The sequence below is a fragment of the Eptatretus burgeri genome, chromosome 13 (genome assembly GCF_056783735.1).
Source record: "Eptatretus burgeri isolate ZD-2024b chromosome 13, Ebu_testis_v1, whole genome shotgun sequence".
NCBI lineage: Eukaryota > Metazoa > Chordata > Myxini > Myxiniformes > Myxinidae > Eptatretus > Eptatretus burgeri.
In genome coordinates this window covers 12,868,489-12,887,481 of record NC_140973.1, presented here as the reverse complement: position 1 = coordinate 12,887,481, position 18,993 = coordinate 12,868,489, and the positions used below count along the sequence as shown (strand labels likewise).

Below are 18,993 nucleotides of genomic sequence, written 5' to 3'. Positions count from 1 at the left end.
GAGAGAGAGAGAGAGAGAGAGAGAGAGAGAGAGAGAGAGAGGAGAGAGAGAGAGAGAGAGAGAGAGAGAGAGAGAGAGAGAGAGAGAGAGAGAGAGAGAGAGAGAGAGGAGAGAGAGAGGAGAGAGAGAGAGGAGAGAGAGAGAGAGGAGAGAGAGAGGAGAGAGAGAGGAGAGAGAGAGGAGAGAGAGAGGAGAGAGAGGAGAGAAAAAAAAACAAAAAAAAAAAACAGATTAGACAGCTTGCATTGCAGGCCAGAGCGGATCCTCATGACAGTTGGAAACGGTTTCATCTGGAGTGTCCCACAATCAGATCATATAATTGTCCTCCAAGGTGTAACATTTTGCTTTTTTTTCTGCTTTGTATGACTTGACATCTTCATTAAGGTGATTGGTCAAGTCACAGAAGTTTCCAATTTATACAGTATTGAATTGAGCTTGGTGCTAGTTGCATGTCTGTTTTTTTATTATTATTATTTTTTGTATAATTTTTTTTGTTGATACAAACGCGAGAGAAAGGAAGTTGCTGACATTGCCACGTCTCGCCGCTCTATGATTGAGAATTAATATTGTTGATGGGGAAGTTGGGGACGGGGGTTAGCAAGGGTTGCGGAGGAAATGGCGACTGCACGGCAAATCAAGTCTTAAAAACTCATCGCAATGACTCGATAGGTATTTAGAAAAGTTTACTTGCAAATTTTAAACTGCTGAATCGTAACACATCGAATTATAATAATAATACACGCTGAATTAGACGGAATCACACATCAGTTCAAAGGCTGCCATTTGTGAGTTTAATTTTTTTTTTTTCTCCATGGTCTCAGCTCATGGAAGAGCTAGGGCACAGAACAGGACAGGACACAACATAACAAAGGGAACAGCAGGAGAAAGGGGAAACACTAATAGCAGGGTGGAGGGAGAAGGTAGATGGAGACTGATAAACAAGGCATGCAGGTGACGATGAGGGGTAAGGGAGAACACAAGGGGTGGACAAGATGGATACATGAGCAAAGTTTTGGGACGGTGAGGGTGGTTTAACGGGTGGAGAAACGATCATGATTTTTGATGGGGGATGATTTGAGATGGTGGTGAACAACTGTCTTGAAGACCTGGAGGGAAGGATGAGATTGAAGAGAGTGTGGCAGGTGGTTCCACAAGTGAGGAAATAAAGAGGAACGTATGAGTGAAGGTGAGCAGTGGTTCTGGATTTAGGCAGTTTCACTAGAGGGGGTTGCTGGTGGGCCGCGTGCGTCCTGTAGATACTTGTGGAGGGGGGGCAGAGGGGGGGACAGAGCACGGAGAAGGCAGAGTGGGCAAAACTAGAAATGAGGTGGGAGAAGACACTGACCTGTCGGTGATAGTGAAGTGATAGGCCCACAGACTCAACTTTATCATGAGAGATTCCAATGCCAATGATCATGAAAGCCTTGGTTTGCATGGCATCAAGCTGAGAATGATATGAGGCAGGGCAGCCAGCCAAGAGGGGAGAGCAGTACTCCATCAAGCTGCAGATTAAAGCCTTGTAGGTGGATAGGAACTCAGGTGTGCAAAAGAAGGAAGGAAGGATGCCCAGTCAGCATCTGGCTTTGGAGGCCAATTTTGAAATGTGGCTTGCCCAAGACAGATCATGGCTGAGAGTGAAACCCAAGAGTTTGAGTGACTTAACCTCTTTGAGACGGTTATTGAGAAACTAGATATAATATGAGGATTGACCAGTTAGTGATTTTGTCAAGATCTGAAGAGAGGGAAGAGGCTGCTGCCTGTCTGTCGGAAGGATGAGGGATGTCATGGCAAAGAGTGGAGTCATCAGTAAAGAGATAAAGAGGATTTTTCAGAGAGTGAGTGAGATCATCGATGAATATAAGCAATAGGTTGGGGCCCAGAACACTGCCTTGGGGGTACCCCAGCCTTGACAGGGAGAGGAGAATAAAGGATTCCGTTGAGAGCCACACGTTGACTACGAGAGAGGAGGAGGTCAGTAATCCAAGAGTGGAGTTGTCCTTAGATTCTCGAGGCAGACAGTTTGGAGAGCAAGGCAGGATGCCAGACTTTATCAAAAGCTCAAGATATGTCCAAAGAGATGTGGCCCTGATCTCATGTAATCATGTTTAATCTCATGTTTGTTCCATGTTTACCTTGTTTAATCTCATGTATTAATCCCGATTGAATGGTTAATAGCAAATGCAAACCGAATTAGCAATACATTTAAGCACATGAAGCTTGAAAGAAGCTACAAAAGATTTACAGAAAAGGAAAGTGAAGTGATAAAAGTACAATGGGAAAATAGAGGTTATGTAATTACCGTAAACTACAATGTAATTACCTCCGCTTTCGGAAAACCACAACGTAATTACCTTTTCCACCAAAGGAGGTTATGTTTTCACCCGTTTGTTCGTCTGCATGTTTGTCTGTGAGCAGGATATCTCAAAAAAGTTATGGACATATTTGGACTAAATTTGGACAGGTTGGGTGTGTGACAAGGATGAATTGATACGATTTTGGTGAAGATCTTGATTCTGACACAAGACAGTGAGCTTCGAAGAGCTATATATTGAACAAACAGTTTCAAATGGAGCAACTCACCACCATTAGAGAATTTCATTCGCATCAGATGTGGCAATAAATGGGAATTGTTTAACATACTGATAACTCAAATTGGCTTTGTTGTTAACGACATGCCATGTGAGCAACTGCAACTAGAATTACACTCATAGAGTGCATAGTCTTGCCTCACGTGCTCATTCTGAACAAAAGTGCCATCGTTAACTGAACACGCTACTATTATGGCACACTGCTATTTGGTCCCATACACCCATATATCATCCATGCACCCCATTACGTCACATGCATTGCCATTATCCATAGCTTTATTGATTAATCATGAGGATATTTAACGACCACTGTTGTACACATTAAGGATAAATTGCATCAATGAAGGTGAATATGAAAAAAACAAAATTCAAATTAAAAAATGCCCATGGCTAGTTAATCACACGCATGAAGTTTCACATCCATTTGTTGAGCGGTTCTGGAGAAGATGATTTTTTGAAAATGTTTTCATTTTCAATCCAACGTGACCTCCAGGTCACGTGACCGGTGACGTCATAGATATTGTTCTTCACTCTCGTGAGTCGTATATCAGATATATGACGTTTAAGATCTTTCGAAAAAGGATTTCAATTCAACCAATTATGACTGGAATATGACTTGACCGATAACATCATCATTAAAACCCCATGTACCCCATGGCGAGTTGATAACGTATGCCGTTTTAATTATTTTCATTGAGTGGTTTCGGAGAAAAAGATGTCAAATTTTTTTCCTTTAATCCAATTTGGCCGCCATATCTTGAGATCTCTGGTGTCAGAGTTATCAACGAAACATTCTCCATGGGGAGTCCCTCCTATGTTTAACATTTGCATCAATCGGACAAACGGTTACAGAGAAAACCATTTTTGAAGCAAAAATATATGGATGCACATGCACACACGCACGCACGCACACACACACCATTGAAATAGGCTTGCATCCCCTTCGGGGTGAGACAAATATGTAATATGGCAATCACTGTTTGTGACTTCGGTATGAAGGTTCCGCTCATTTACATTTGTCTTAGACGTAGAATCATGAACTCCATCTCTTAGCATTGCCTAGCAACTCATTAGAGCATAAATAATCGTTTTGTTTCATAACTTTTGACATTTTTACATGAAAAATTACTCCAGCTGTAAACTGTGAAATAAATAGCTCATTCTGATTACTCATTTTTGATTTATATTATTTATTTAGATGTTTCCAGAATGCAAGCACAATCCACTTAATCAATTATATAAAGCTTTATACAATATCTAGTATATTGTTATAGATTTCCGCCGGTTCGGCGTGCATACTACCTTTTCAGCCCAATCCAGGCCGCGCATCCACCGAATGCGACAATCTAGTCGTAGCTTCCGGACAACACCGAAATCCAGCTACGGGTGTTTTTAATCCACCATAAACCAGCCAACTATTCTGTCCACGCGCTACAGGGTCAACCGCCGAATTGTTGATATACCTAACTATTCGCGCGGACAGAAATGCCGGGAGTTTATACCTCGACGGGGCCTGCACGAAAACGAGCCGCTAAGCGGCTCGTTCCGTATGCGAATACCGAGCGGTTTTATTTCGCCAGATCCCGTCGGACCAGATTATTTTATCGGCTTGATCAGCCAGCTAATTTCCCGAACGCATCATGGCAGTCAATGGAGAAAGTGACGCAACGAGCAGGATGATATTCAAACAATATGGTGTTTATTTTCACCCAGCACGTAAGCAGTCAATGAATGGGGATAGGGGACAAGACACGAGCAAAAGCCTACAGCCGATGTCTATTGTGCAATGTACATACAGGCACTTAACCAGTTCTACTTAAGGACAAGGCGCCACAGACTTTCATGCAAAACCCAAGAAAGAAAGAACCGGGCTCGTGAGCCTTTCATGTATTCAGGGCCGGGATGACCGGAACAGGCCCTGCGAGACCGGGCCGGCTACCTGGCCACCCTCGTGATGACTTGATGGGTCCTTTTTATCGGCGACCCCTGGTGTCTCCATTCGGCCTGGTGTGTCGCGAACGCACCAGTCTCTTGGGCGGCTTGGTGAGCAGCTTGTCCGGTTCTCCTTGGTCGTGCGGCCTGGCCTAGCCGACGACGCGCTGGAGGAGCGAACGGGTCTCGGCCCCGGCTTCCTACTTGCGAACCTTCCAGCGAACAAACTCCACTGCTCTCGCTAGCTCCCACAGGCTCTCCAACCCTTCCACTCCGAACTCCAACGGCTCAACTCCTGCCGGTGGCTCGGCGTCTCTCCAATGGCTCTCAACTAACCGCTCTCTAACCCAGCCAGCACACTTGGCTACTCAACCGACGACTCGGCGTCTCTCCAACCGCTAAAATGCCTTGTCGGCGAGCGAACGTGGCCATTTATAGACCCAAGGGGAGGGGCCGCAGTGGGCTTTGCCACCCGAAATCAGCGCCCTCCCCCTTTTCACCTTTGAGCCTTCACCCAGGCTGGATTCGCCCCGATCAAACGCGGACGTGGTGGAAATCACCCTGATCACAAGTGGACGTGTTGGAAATCGCCATCAAAGGCGGACATGGGTTGTCGTTGTTATTGTTAAAATAAAAGATGGAGAAAGAATAACGGCCACTCAAAGATGCACAGCCCGGCACACGAATAATTCCCTTTATACATCGGTGGGGAAATCTAACCTGGAACACACACTTACCGAAATAACTGACCTCTGGGGAACCTGACTGGTGTTCTGTGAATTTCCACAACTGTAACAATATTATGTCTGCAAGTTAGGATATATATGTATATACGAGTGAGGTGTACTTACACATTGTGTAAGTATACGGACCATGCTTCCCCCATTGTCTCAGGTCGCTCACCTGCATTTGATTTTTCATCATTTATTTTAATGTTTTTTTCATTTATTTATGTTTTCTTTTACGGATGCTTTCAGTCGACTCTGTGATTTTTCCTGGTGCATTGACTTCGATGTCCGTTGGCAAAAAATTACCGTGCTTCCCTATTGTCTCGGGTCACTCACCTGCATTTTTCATTTATTTATTTTTCCATTTTTTTATTTTCATTTACGGATGTTGTCCAATGATTCTGTGAATTTTTTGCTGGTGTACCGGCTTCATTGCCCACCAGCACACAAAATTTCAGCTTTCTACATCACCCGGAAGATGCCCATCTTTAATATCAGTCATTGAGTCAGTCAGTATGCCTGGTGTTGGTTTCATGGTTAAGGTGGTTGCTTGGGATCCTGGGATCCTGAGTTCAAATCCCACTTGGCTGTTGAATTAATACCAAGTGGGGTTGACTCTGCCTGTCATCCTTCCGAGGTCAGCAAAATGAGTGCCAGCTTGCTGGTACCCTCTGGCGGAGTGGTGACCTGTCCAGGAGTGGGCCAATAGCCAAGGAGACTGCTTAGGTAGCACCAATGCTCTGCACAGAGTATGGTCCCAATGGATGGGATGGATGGTCAGTCAGTGCTTAGAAAGAGCAATAATATTTATTTATTTGTTTGAGCTCATAACATCATTGAATAGTATGGCTGGCAGGATAACCTGGAGGTAACCACACTCACCTCTGAGCTGTCCAGCCTGAGGTTTTAAACTCAACCCAGCTATAAACTGTCATTCTGATATTTCACAGTCAGGGTGATTCATCAATGTGTTTGCTGTCACTCGGATTGACATTAAACTGGGCATCCCACTTGCCAGCATTAGGTTGGTTGATGTTAAAGATCTGATTGTGTCCTTGCCAAGGAGTAGCTGGTGAGGTATTTCTGACCCCCTGGCCAAATTCCAAATTCGTGCTGTAACTTACAGGGGGTACATACTACATCAGCAGCACAGCTGTGCTCCCAGCAAATAATGCTACCTACAGCCATGGTACTGCTCATAAAAGAAGAAGATCAATGAATAGATATCATAACATCAAGCAGAGACCACAAACAGCAGACCAATCTGTTTAGGAAAGGGAGAGCTCTCGATAGGACTTTACCATGAATCACCACTCAAATGCAGCACTGTGCAATAGTCAGCATGGATTTTTTGAGTGCAGCTAATGAGAACCCAAGGGAGATAGTAAAGAGCTTGATTTATTGTAAAAAACCAAAAAACCAAAAAAGAAAACATTTATTGAAAGTTTTATTGTAATTTGATTTATTTTAACTGCAGTGCAATCAGAGTTGTGGGACAGGCACACGGAAGCGCAGTGTGACCTGCGAAGACGAGAGGCAGCAGGCGGTGACCGGAGATCATTGCAATGGCCATGCGACACCACAAGCAGAAGAAAGCTGCACCCTCCGACCATGTCAAAATATCTGGATCACCGGAGACTGGTCACAGGTAAGGAGGGATGATCAGTTCATTCATTACATTGAGTCAAACATCAGATTTATTACAACACAAAGTTTATGTTTAAACTTTGATCGCTAAGATCAGACATTTAGATGATATCCAGCTTTTTGTTTGTCCAAGAAAAGAAAAAAAAACTACATTTTCGTTGGTTGTTCAAGGAATTTATTGGGGTTTACTTTAACCCCGACCCCATTAATGCTTATTTCAAGGTAGGATGGAGATTCTGTAGGTCTGCAACTGATGGCAAAACCTGTTTGCTGATAGGCAAAAATAAGTTAAAAGGTCTAAGAGGTTTTCAAAACTGTCTTTGGTTAACTTTAAGTTATCTATTCTTTTGTTTGTTACTCCCATCTAAGCAAATATCTCATAATGCTGGTTTCCCAGGTTCAGATCCAAAATACAATGTCGATTTGTCCATTCTCCACAAATGTCCTTGGGATTTATGCAAAAGTACAATGATGTTTCCTAATATCCTTGTCTTGCATTTAATTAATCTAACCTTACCGAACCTGCCCACTAAATTTCATCCGGATCCGTCCACAACTTTTTGAGATATCCTGCACACAAACAGAGAGACAGGCAAACAAACAAGAAAAAGATGTCGTGCAGAGCACAATACTTGCAAAATCCACCCCCCTCTCCAAAAGTTGCCATGGATACATCAAATTGTCCATTTCATTAAGATTAAAATTGACAATCTTAATCGAAGCTCAGGTCAATTGGAGGAAAGTTGATAATTTTTCAGATTGAAACAAATGATTTTAGAAGTTTGACCGAGGGTTGACCTTTGACCTTTTGACCTCAAAAATAGTTAGTTTCCAAATTCATTGATGCACTATGCAACTGCTGCTTGTATTAATTTTCAGGTTAATCAGATGAAAATTGATGATTTTTCAGATGAGGTTTAATAACTTTCGATGTTTGACCTTAAGTTGACCTTTGACCATTGACCTTTGATTTTTTTTTTATACTATGAAGGCTCGTATGAGCGCTAACACAGAACATACAACAAGGGAAGCAGGAGACAAGGGGGGCGGGAGAGGGAAGGAAAAAAAAGTGTGGAACAGGACATGAGGAGATCTGGGGAAACGCCCTGTTCAGCGTTCTGGGCCCTGTTCTTTTTCTGGTTTTCATCAATGATCTCTCCGACTCTGGAAAATCCTCTTAATCTCATTGCTGATGACTCCACCCTCTGCGGTACCACCTGTCATCCATCAAAACAGCAAGCAGCAGCTTCTTCGCTCTCTACAGATCTGGATAAAATCACAAACTGGTCCAACATGTGGAACATGTCTTTCAATCCGGACAAATCTCACACTCTCAGTTTGTCTCTCCAAAATGACCGTTTAGAACCCCCCCCCCCCCCAACCATCTACTTTCTTAACAATCCTCTGGAAGAAGTCCTTTCCTTCAAGCTTCTGCGTCTCACTATCTGCCATGATCTTTCCTGGGAAAGCCACATCTCCAAGCTGGCCTCCAAATACAGTCGACGACTGGGAATCCTCCGTCGTGCAAAGTCCTTCCTCGGCCAACCTGAGCTCCTGACCACTTGCAAAGCTTTTGTCCACAGCCTGATGGAGTATTGCTCTCCTCTCTGGGCTGGTGCTCCTGCTTCTCACCTTTCTCGGCTTCACGCTGTGGAAACCAGGGCATTTAGGATCATTGGTGTCTCCCGCGATGAGGCTGTGTCTTTGAGTCTTTCACTCGCTCACCACAGGCAGGTGGGTGGTCTTTTTGTCTTCTACCGTCTCCTCTCCAGCCTCGCCCCCCCTTTCTCTGTCTGAGATATGTCCCCCCCCTCCCCCCCATATTTCCGCAGGGCCCTCAAGGTCCGCCAGCAACCCGTTTCTGGTAAAACTACCAAAATCAAGAATCACTGCTCACCTTCACTCTTTTGTTCCTCTTTTTTCCCACGTCTGGAACAAACTCCCACACCCTCTTCAATCCCACTCTTGCCTACAAGTCTTCAAAACAACTGTTCACCACCATCTCTTATCTTACCCCATCCAAAACCACGATCTTTTCGACCCCCGCTAATCCACCCCAAACCCAATTCCGACAAATTCCTTGCTTTCCTTCCTGAAAGTCCCTGTGGTGTCCATCTTGTTTACCCTGTGTACCCCACCCCATCCCTCTCCCTTCCACAGATCTCCTCATGTCTGTTCCCCACTGTTGTTTCCTTCCCTCTGTCACCCCTCTTGTCTCCTGCTCCCCTTGTTGTATGTTCTGTGTTTTAGCTATCACGGAGCTTCGATGGTGTATACAAAAAAGGGAGAGGGATGGGGCGGGGTACACGGGGTAAACAAGATGGACACTACAGGGACTTTCACAAAGGAAATCAGGGAATTTGAAGGAATCAGGGAAAGTTCAGGGAATCAGGGAAAGTTTGGGGTAGATTAAAGGGGGGAGAAAAGATCATGGTTTTGGATGGGGGAATATAAGAGATGGTGGTGAACAGCTGTTTTGAAGACCTGGAGGGAAGAATGGGATTGAAGAGAGTGTGGGTTGTTTTTGACATCAAAAATAGTTGCTTTCCCAATTCATTGATGGACGATGCAAATTCTGTTCAACTCAAGTTAACTAGATGTAAATTGACGATTTTTCAGTTGAAAATTGATGATTTTTGAAGTTTGACCTTCGATCTTTTGATCTCAAAAATAGCTGATTTCCCAATTCATTGATGGACAATGCAATTGCTGTTTAATTTTCAACTCAATTGGATGAAAATTTATTTCTCAGATGAAAATTGATGATTTTTGAAGTTTGACCTTGAGTTGACCTTTGACCTTTTGACCTCAAAATAGTTGGTTTCCCAATTTGGTGATGTAATTTTCAAATCTTGTTCAAATTTCAAGTCAATCAGATGAAAAATGACGATTTTAGAAATTTGACCTTTGACCTCAAAATCAATCGGCTTCTCAGTTGAGATGACCTCTCCGACTTGTTAAAATTCATGAGGATTGGTTTAGAATTACGAGCTGTAGGTGATTGACAGACAAACATACAGAATAACAAAATCCATCAACCCATCAGGACCACACTCGATGTAGAGTGTTCATGCAGTCTCCTGGGCTATTGGGCAGAAGCATGGACAGGTCACCACTCCAACACAGGATACTCAAATGGCTCAATCATCCCAGCAAGCTGGTGCTCATTTTGCCAACCTCAGAAGGATGACAGGCTAAGTCAATCCCACCTGGTATTAATTCAACAGCCAAGCAGGATTTGAAATCAACACCCAAGGATGACAAGCCCACCACCATAACAATTAAGCCAACACCATGCATAATAACAAAATGGACTGACCAATATATTTGAAAAATCTTTTTTTGCAAGTAACAAACATAGAGGGGTGAAAACATAACCTCCTTCACCTTCAGTGGTGAAGGTAATCTAGCTATAATTCCAGCTGTGTGTGTGTGTGTGTGTGTGTGTGTGTGTGTGTGTGTGTGTGTGTGTGTGTGTGTGTGTGTGTGTGTGTGTGTGTGTGTGTGTGTGTGTGTGTGTGTGTGTGTGTGTGTGTGTGTGTGTGTGTGTGTGTGTGTGTGTGTGTGTGTGTGTGAGACCGCTGTTTCTTGACAACCACTGGTCCGATCTAATTGAAACTTTCCAGGTATATTGCTGGGGACCGGAGTTTGTGCCTTTTCAAGGTTTGATATTAATCGGACAAGTGGTTCCCAAGTTATGGCCATTTATTTACCAAACCAATGACAGGACACGTTGCTGCATAGGCGTGGCCGATGGGGAAAGGGCACCATTTAGTTACCAATGACAGGACACGTTGCTGCGTAGGCGTGGCCGTTGGGGAAGAGATCTTCATTTACCAATGACAGGACACGTTGCTTGGCGTTTTGCACCCAGCGCGTTCCTCATTACGGGTTACAACGTACGGACTTCCGGATAGTGATGACACTGTATTCTAATAATTTCTCGATTTCTTATGCACATTTATAGATAAACACAATGCCCCAATCCAGTCGTCGTTTACTAGAGCAAAGGAACGGCCTGTGCTGTTGTTTGAAAGTTTTTTTTTTTTTTGCACGTACGGCCACGCATGTACGGGCACACGAGAGTGAAGGAACGGCCTGTGTGGTTGTTGTTTCTGGCACGCGGTTTGAAAGTTTTTTTTTTTGCACGTACGGCCACGCACATACGGCCACGCACGTACGAGCACGCGAGAGCGAAGGAACGGCCTGTGTGGTTGTTGTTTCTGGCACGCAGTTTGAAAGTTTTTTTTGTTGTTTGTTTGCACGTACTATTAATAAATAAATGTATAATATGTATGAATATATGCGTTAATTAGCATAAATTAGAAATGAACGGGATAGAACCAACATTATAAATATATATGGAAAAATTACAGGCCCAGACAGAGGAATCAAACCAAGGTCCTCTGGCCATCCTGGCAACCTGTACCAGTGCTCTGCTGTCTGAGCTATCTGGGTCACCCACCACTGGCAACCTGTACCAGTGCTCTGCTGTCTGAGCTATCTGGGTCACCCACCACTAGCAACCTGTACCAGTGCTCTGCTGTCTGAGCTATCTGGGTCACCCACCACTGGCAACCTGTACCAGTGCTCTGCTGTCTGAGCTATCTGGGTCACCCACCACTGGCAACCTGTACCAGTGCTCTGCCATTCTGGCAACCTGTACCAGTTGTACCAGTGCTCCGCTATCCTTGCAACTTGTACCAGTGCTCTGCCATCTGAGCTATTTGGGTCACCCACCAGCTAATGACCTGTAACAGTGCTCTGCAATCTGAGCTATCTGGGCAACCCACCAGCTGAGCAACGCAATTCTTCCACATATACAGGTGCCACTCTTTCCCCTGCTGCTTCCGGGGCACTCACTGTCAACCATAGGAGCATCGAGGGCCTGCTCACGAGAGGGTCTTCACCCCATGGGGGAACACATCCATGTCCGCTATTAATCGCCACCAGAAGGTGTCGTAATGTATTTAGAAATGAACAGGATAGAACAGCATAAATATATATGGAAAAATTACGGGCCCAGACCGGGAGGTGGGTCACCCAGATAGCTCAGATGGTAGAGCACTGACACGGTTTACCAAAGGACCTGGTTTCGATTCTTGGTCTGGGCCTGTAATTTTTCCATATATATATATATATGTATGTATCGAATCGTAATATAACAATATTGTCGTGGGTCTGGCGGTTGAGTTAATTCCCCAACCCAAATTGTGGTAGACGGGCGGTTAACACCAGCCAGCCTGGATAGCCGAGTGGTTTTCCTTCGGAGGCGGTTGATCATCAGAGATGATGGCGCACGTGGTAGGGGAAATCGGCACTGGCGGAGCGACGGAGGCACAGATGGATTGATAGCACAAGGGGTTTGTACTCGAACCCGACTGCAAATACATGGATACAGCAACTTAAAATAAACACGGGGATTTAATGTCAATCAAAATATTTACAAGGGTAATTCAATATGTAATAATCATAACGTGAAGTAAATTAAACTCAAAGTCAAGACGCCTCTACACAGAGACATAAATACTGACAAGAGGGAAATGAAATAAAAGAAAAGCAAATCTCTCACAACCCAACTACGAGTCAATGGCCAGCGTCTTCCTCCACCACGCGAGCCAAGTTGCCTCAGCACGAACACGAGAATCGTGCAGTCTTTTTCATGCTTCGACGGAAAGCCATTTTGTCATGGCAAGAGGAGAGCAAAGCGAGATCCTCCGTCCCAGCCACATTCCTCTCTTGACCGCGAGCGTCCTTCACTCCGAACTCATGCATTCGCTCTTGATCTCTCCTCAACGTCACACCAGACAATCGTCCACATCTGGGGCATGGCATGCTGGCGGGAAACCCGGGAAGGCGGGGCCTCTGCTTGCTCGTCTCGCCTGGCTTGTTTGTAAATGCAAAAACGTAGCAATAGGTCACAGGGGGGCAATCACAAACTGGGGAAACTTATTCTTAATCCCTTTCTAATTAACACCGCACCATCTCCCGTCTGGTGACGCGTAACACTTAAGCTCACAATTTCCCTACTTAATTACATCAAGACGTCTCCTACACGTCCACAGACCAAACAACTCTAATCAATCCTAACTTTCCGATTAAATTCCTCCATCTACCCCCATAACCGCAACATTACAATAGAACAGTCAATAAATATAAACAAAGAATAAATAGTACAAATAATAAATGCTACAAAATGATAAATGGTAATAAATAAATAAAAAAAATTTAATGTAATAAAAGATACAAGATTTTAAAAAATCAATGATAATTAAAATAAAATGAAGACTGAAATAAAGGAGAGAGAAAAGTGATAAAGGAGAGAAAAGAGGAAAAGGAAGGCAGAAGAGAGGAGAGAAGTGAAGGAAAGTAAGAAGGGCAAATGGAGAGGGAAGCTCGATAGATTATATAGTAGATCGATAGATCTGGACACGAGCCTTCACTACAATGACTAGTTAGTTCTTCCTTCTATATTTCTCACATATACATCAAGGTGGAGGAGGTTGTGGCTGCAATATAAAAGATGAATATTTAGAAAAGGAAGTGAGGATGACACAGAGAGAGAGAGAGAGAGAGAGAGAGAGAGAGAGAGAGAGAGAGAGAGAGAGAGAGAGAGAGAGAGAGAGAGAGAGAGAGAGAGAGAGAGAGAGAGAGAGAGAGAGAGAGGAGGGAGAGAGAGAGAGAGACGAGGGAGAGAGAGAGAGAGAGAGAGAGAAAGAGAGAGAGAGAGAGAAAGAGAGAGAGAGACGAGGGAGAGAGAGAGAGACGAGGGAGAGAGAGAGAGAGACGAGGGAGTGAGAGAGAGAGACGAGGGAGAGAGAGAGAGACGAGGGAGAGAGAGAGAGAGACGAGGGAGAGAGAGAGAGAGACGAGGGAGAGAGAGAGAGAGACGAGGGAGTGAGAGACGAGGGAGTGAGAGAGAGAGGGAGGGGAGGGGGGTGTTATGGGGGTGGGTGGGAATGGGAATGTGCTAGGAATGGATAGAGAAGGGAAAGACATTTGGCTGGAGATAGGAGGAGAGAGAAGTGGCAATTATGGAGCATATGGGAGAGGAGGTGAGTCAAAATATTTCCACCATATTTACTAACGCTATAAATACGTGTCTTCTCATAATCCAAATGGTGTCAAATTGTCAAGTCACCATTTATGTGAGTGCTGTGGTTTCCCTTTGAAAACAAAATATCAGTGTGAGATTTTAACATGGCCGCAAGGCCTTTTATTCCTGCATTAAATATTTATCAATTAATTCCCAGTGTTCAGTGTCCTGTGAACGTGGCTACCAGTACCGTCTGGTGTTCTGTGCTGAAGGCTATGGTGGTGCCGTGGCCTTTCCATATGGACAACAGCCAGCTTCATCGTGTCCGACACCTCCACCCCCAGACACTCAGCCGTGTCATCTTATGCACTGCTCTGAAACTCCACAATGGTATCTTGGCGCATGGAGCCCGGTGAGTCCTTCCTCCACCAGTCACTGTTGTTTGGCTTCCTTGTTGTCTGACCAGAATCATTCATTGACAGCTGATGCTCTGATTGTTTGAGATGAGTGCAATTAAAATTTTAAAATAACCTTCAAGACTTTGCAAACGATATGCACAGGGATGGGAATGTGGATTACTGAGTGATGAACAAAGAGCTGGCTGACGTGTGTGTGTGTGTGTGTGTGTGTGTGTGTGTGTGTGTGTGTGTGTGTGTGTGTGTGTGTGTGTGTGTGTGTGTGTGTGTGTGTGTGTGTGTGTGTGTGTGTGTGTGTGTGTGTGTGTGTGTGTGTGTGTGTGTGTGGCAGTGCTCTGTTACATGTGGTCATGGACACAGGAGGAGGTCCATCCAGTGTCGCACACTGCAGGGTGACATCAGTGAGAAATGTGTTGCGAGCGAGAGACCAACCAATCGGCAGTCTTGTTCCCAAATGCCATGTGAGCTTCAACGTGTCCGTGTGATGTCTAGTATATGCAAGCTCAAGTTTTGTATCTGAATTTTAATTTTATTTCACTGAAATGCACCATCTTAGTTTGTGGTGTGCATTGCGTTTACTTGCAGGTGATGTGCCGACGAGCTGTTCGGACGTCCAAAACCTCCATGGGGTGAACGTTGATGGGGATTTCCTGCTGCTAATTGGTGCTTCCATGATCAAGGTTTGTTTGTGCCAGACCTCTTCAGCTTGTGGGAGCTTGTAATATTTTTGACCGAACGACGGACTAGTTGCAAGTTGATGCGAATTGAGATGTTGATGCTGCTGCTGCTGCTGCTGCTGCTGCTGCAGATCCACTGCACTGACATGGAATCTCAGTCACCGACCGAATACCTGACACTGACAGGTGGAGAGGATGAGAACTACTCTGAAGTGTTTGGCTTCAGGTAACCGTAACCTTGTCCTTCCTATTGCAAGCCAAGTTGCTTTTTCCGAACTTTTTATTCCTTTTTTTTTGGAAGGCATCCTGAGATTTTGTGAAAAATGGACAGCGTTGTATAATAATTAAAATTTTACTTGCCTCGGAACCATGATACCGAATCGATCATTTGTTTAACTGCCTGGGAAGCACGATACATGATGCAAACAAAGTGAAAACCAATTTTCCTTCCAAATAAATTATATCTTCAGTTAATCTCCTGTGCTAGAAATCTGCACCACCCAGGCTGCCACCCTGTCACCACATTTCAAATCGATATCCTTAGTCATGTGGTGAGATAGAGTAAGGCGGGGGCAAGATATACCTGTCGAAAAGGGTGAGGCGTGATGCATGCTTCTTGTGTATATGATGTGGTCCTTTGGTTCAATGTACTGAACCTTTCCCATTTGAAATTATTTGCAATACCATCAGCCAGAAAGCCCTCTGTTCCATACATCCTGGATACTAAAACATATAAACAGGAGCCTGGAACAGAAATTGGGGGAGTAGGAGGGGGCATTTGCACCCCCCCATCTTACTCTGCACTCATTGCTTACTTCCTCTTTGAATATCTAGATATTAGATGTTTTGACTGGTCAGGTGGTGCTATCTCTCAAGTCCGAAAGCCTCTAATCCTGCAAGACTCTATCTAGTAGCTGTTGGACACAACTGCTTTGTTTGTTACCTCCACCACTGAAGGTGAACAGAGGTTATATTTTCACCCCAGTTTGTCTGTTTGTTTGTCTGGCTGTCTTTCTGTGAGCAGGATATCTCAAAAAATTACTGACGGATTCGGACGAAACTTGGCGGACAGGTTGAGTGTGTGCCAAGGAAGAATGGGTTCGATTTTCGTGAAAATTCAGATCCGGAGTCGGACATGAGAATTCTTTTAATTTCTCAAGTGAATCTTCACCATTAAGAGATGGGGCCAAAAACGATGTATAGTACGACACTTCAAAACGTTGTGGACGAGTTATAACAAAACTTGATGGATGAGTTGGGTCGGTGACAACAACAAGCCAATTAGATTTTGGTTCAGGTCCCACCCTTCTCAACAGGGACATCTTGCCCCCACCTTACTCTACCTAACCACATGACTGAGGATATCGATTTGAAATGTGGTGACAGGGTGGCAACCTGGGTGGTGCAGATTTCTAGCACAAGAGATTAACTGAAGATATGATTTATTTGGAAGGAAAATTGGTTTTCACTTTGTTTGCATCAAGTATCGTGGTTCCTATGTTTTGGTGAAGGATTAGATTTTGGTTAAGGTCCGGATGCAGATCCGGCCTATCAGTGGGATCTTAAAGGTGAATTGTTCAGCCTGGCAGTGGTACACACTCTACCGAGTGCCAGTTTCGTTTTTTTTTATTTCTATTCCCCAGGTATATGCCCTCTTCTTTTTTTGTATCATTTTCATAAATTCTGCTCATCCATCCTGCACTGCATCCTCATCCCAACACGAGAGCCATACTCATATTTCACATGACATAAGACATCAAGCAACCATGTGTGAATAAGAGAGACAGCTTCAAATGTTAGTTCAGACAATTAGACAAATAATCGGGGCTTTTCCTTTTGGCGAAAAGTGGGGAATAAATAATATGTTGAAAGAAGAAATGAGTAACTAGGCGGAGGAGAGAAGAAAAAGTGAGCAACAAAGCAAGCCGCTTCAGGGGGAATAAAGGGAGAGGGAAGAAGACCCAAGTGGATAAGGAAGGGATAATGAGCACCTGTACACACAGGTACCACACCATAACCACCCCTACCTGCCTATCCGTCTTACCTGCATTCTTACCTATAGTCACATTCCCTTTATTTTTACCTCCACCACCGAAAGTGAAGGAGGTTATGTTTTCACCCCTTTCTGTCTGTTTGTTTGTCTGTTTCATTTTTTTTGTATACATTGTCGAGTCTCATTTGAGAGCTAACACACAATGCAGTTGTGGCAGGGGGGGGGGGCAGGAGACAAGAGGGGCGGGAGAGGGATGGACAAATCGGTGGAGAACAGAGACATGAGGAGATCTGTGGGAGGGAGAAGGATGTGGCGGGGATCACGGGGCAAACAAGATGGACACGATAGGGACTTTCAGGACCTGACACGACATAGAACTTTCAGGAAAGAAAGCAGGGAATTCGAAGGAGGTGGGTTTGGGGAGGATTAACGGGGGTAGAAAACATCATGGTTTTGGATGGGGGAAGATAAGATGTAGAGGTGAACAGCTGTTTTTGAAGATCAGGAGGGAAGAATGGGATTAAAGAGAGTATGAAAGTTTATTCCAAAGGTGGGGAAAAGGAGGAATGAAAGAGTGAAGGTGAGCAGTGATTCGTAATTTTGGTAGTTTTACCAGAAGGGGGTTGCTGGCGGACCTTGAGCACCTTGCGGAAATATGGGGGGGACATATCGCAGACAGAACAGGGGGGGCAAGACTGGAGAGGAGACGGTAGAAGACAGAAAGACCACCGATCAGCCTGCGGTGAGAGAGTGAGAGGCCCAAAGACTCACCCTCATCACGGGAGATACCAATGATCTGAAATGCCTTGGTTTCCACAGCGTGAAGCTGAGAAAGGTGAGAGGCGGGAGCACCAGCCCAAAAGGGACAGCAGTACTCCATCAGGCTGTGGACGAAAGCTTTGTTTGTGGCCAGGAGCTCAGGTGGGCCGAGGAAGGACTTTGCACGACGAAGGATTCCCAGTCGGCGACTGGCTTTGGAGGCCAGGTTGGAAATGTGGCTTTCCCAGGAAAGATCATGGCAGATAGTGAGACCCATAAGCTTAAATGAAAGGACTTATTCAAGAGGATTGTTGAGAAAGTACATGGGGGGGGGGGGGTTCCAGATGGTCCTTTCAGAGAGACATAGTGAGAGTGTGAGAGTTGTCAGGATTGAAAGACATGTTCCACGTGTTGGACCAGTTTGTGATTTTATCTAGATCAGCAGTGGGCGAAAAAGCTGCTGCTTGCCGGTCTGAGGGATGACCGATGGTATGGCAGAGGGTGGAGTCATCAGCAAAGAGATAAAGAGGATTTTCCAGAGAGTAGGAGAGATCATTGATGAAAACCAGAAAAAAGAACAGGGCCCAGAACGCTACCTTGAGGAACTCCAGACTGGACAGGAAGAGGGGATGAAAGAACTCCATTTAGGGCCACACGTTGACTGTGACAGTAGAGGAAGTCTGCGAGCCATGAGTGGAGATGGCCTTGGATACCATAGGAAGAGAGTTTGGTGAGCAGGGCAGGGTGCCAGACCTTGTCAAAAGCACGCAATGTGTCTCCGGATATGGCTCTGATTCCACGTCCAGCATTGAGGACCTCCATCCATTGTTGGGAGAGCAGAAGCAGCATATCCAGGGTAGAGTGACCTGGTCTGAAACCAAATTGATCGGAAATCAGGACATTGGAGAAGAGGAAGGATTTAATGTCTGAAGTGATGATTGGTTCCATAACCTTGCTGATGATTGGGAGAAGGCTGATTGGTTTGTAGTTGCAGGGATCTATTTTTGCACCTTTTTTATGCAGAGTGGTAATGTTTGTTGATTTCCAAGCAGATGGCAGATGACCTTAAGCAAATTAGAGGGAGAATAGAACAGAGAGAGGGTGAGCAAGAGCAGAGGAGCAGGTTTTTAGCACATGTCGGCTGATGCTGTCTGGACCGGTTGCAGAATATGAGTTGAGGTTTGACAGCAAACTCTCCACCTTGTCAGGATAAAAGG

At 44.8% G+C, this 18,993-nt stretch overlaps 1 protein-coding gene across 7 annotated transcripts in view; it reads left to right on the top strand.

The window, feature by feature from the left end:
* LOC147013866 (A disintegrin and metalloproteinase with thrombospondin motifs 9-like) overlaps positions 1-18,993 on the top strand; it is a 178,258-nt gene that overhangs the window by 125,965 nt on the left and 33,300 nt on the right. For 3 of the 7 annotated variants that reach the window (XR_015050537.1, XM_085851169.1, XM_085851171.1), the window contains exons 30-34: positions 6,726-6,896; positions 14,149-14,343; positions 14,679-14,808; positions 14,933-15,027; positions 15,156-15,250. Coding sequence is in view for 4 of the 7 variants with exons in the window: in XM_085851169.1 (XP_085707295.1) it covers positions 6,726-6,896; positions 14,149-14,343; positions 14,679-14,808; positions 14,933-15,027; positions 15,156-15,250 (686 nt within the window). In the remaining 3 variants the exon portion in view is untranslated. Of the gene's footprint in view, positions 1-6,725; positions 6,897-14,148; positions 14,344-14,678; positions 14,809-14,932; positions 15,028-15,155; positions 15,251-18,993 lie in introns of those variants that run through there. The other 4 variants (XR_015050538.1, XM_085851170.1, XM_085851172.1 and 1 more) reach the window with 3 other exon arrangements.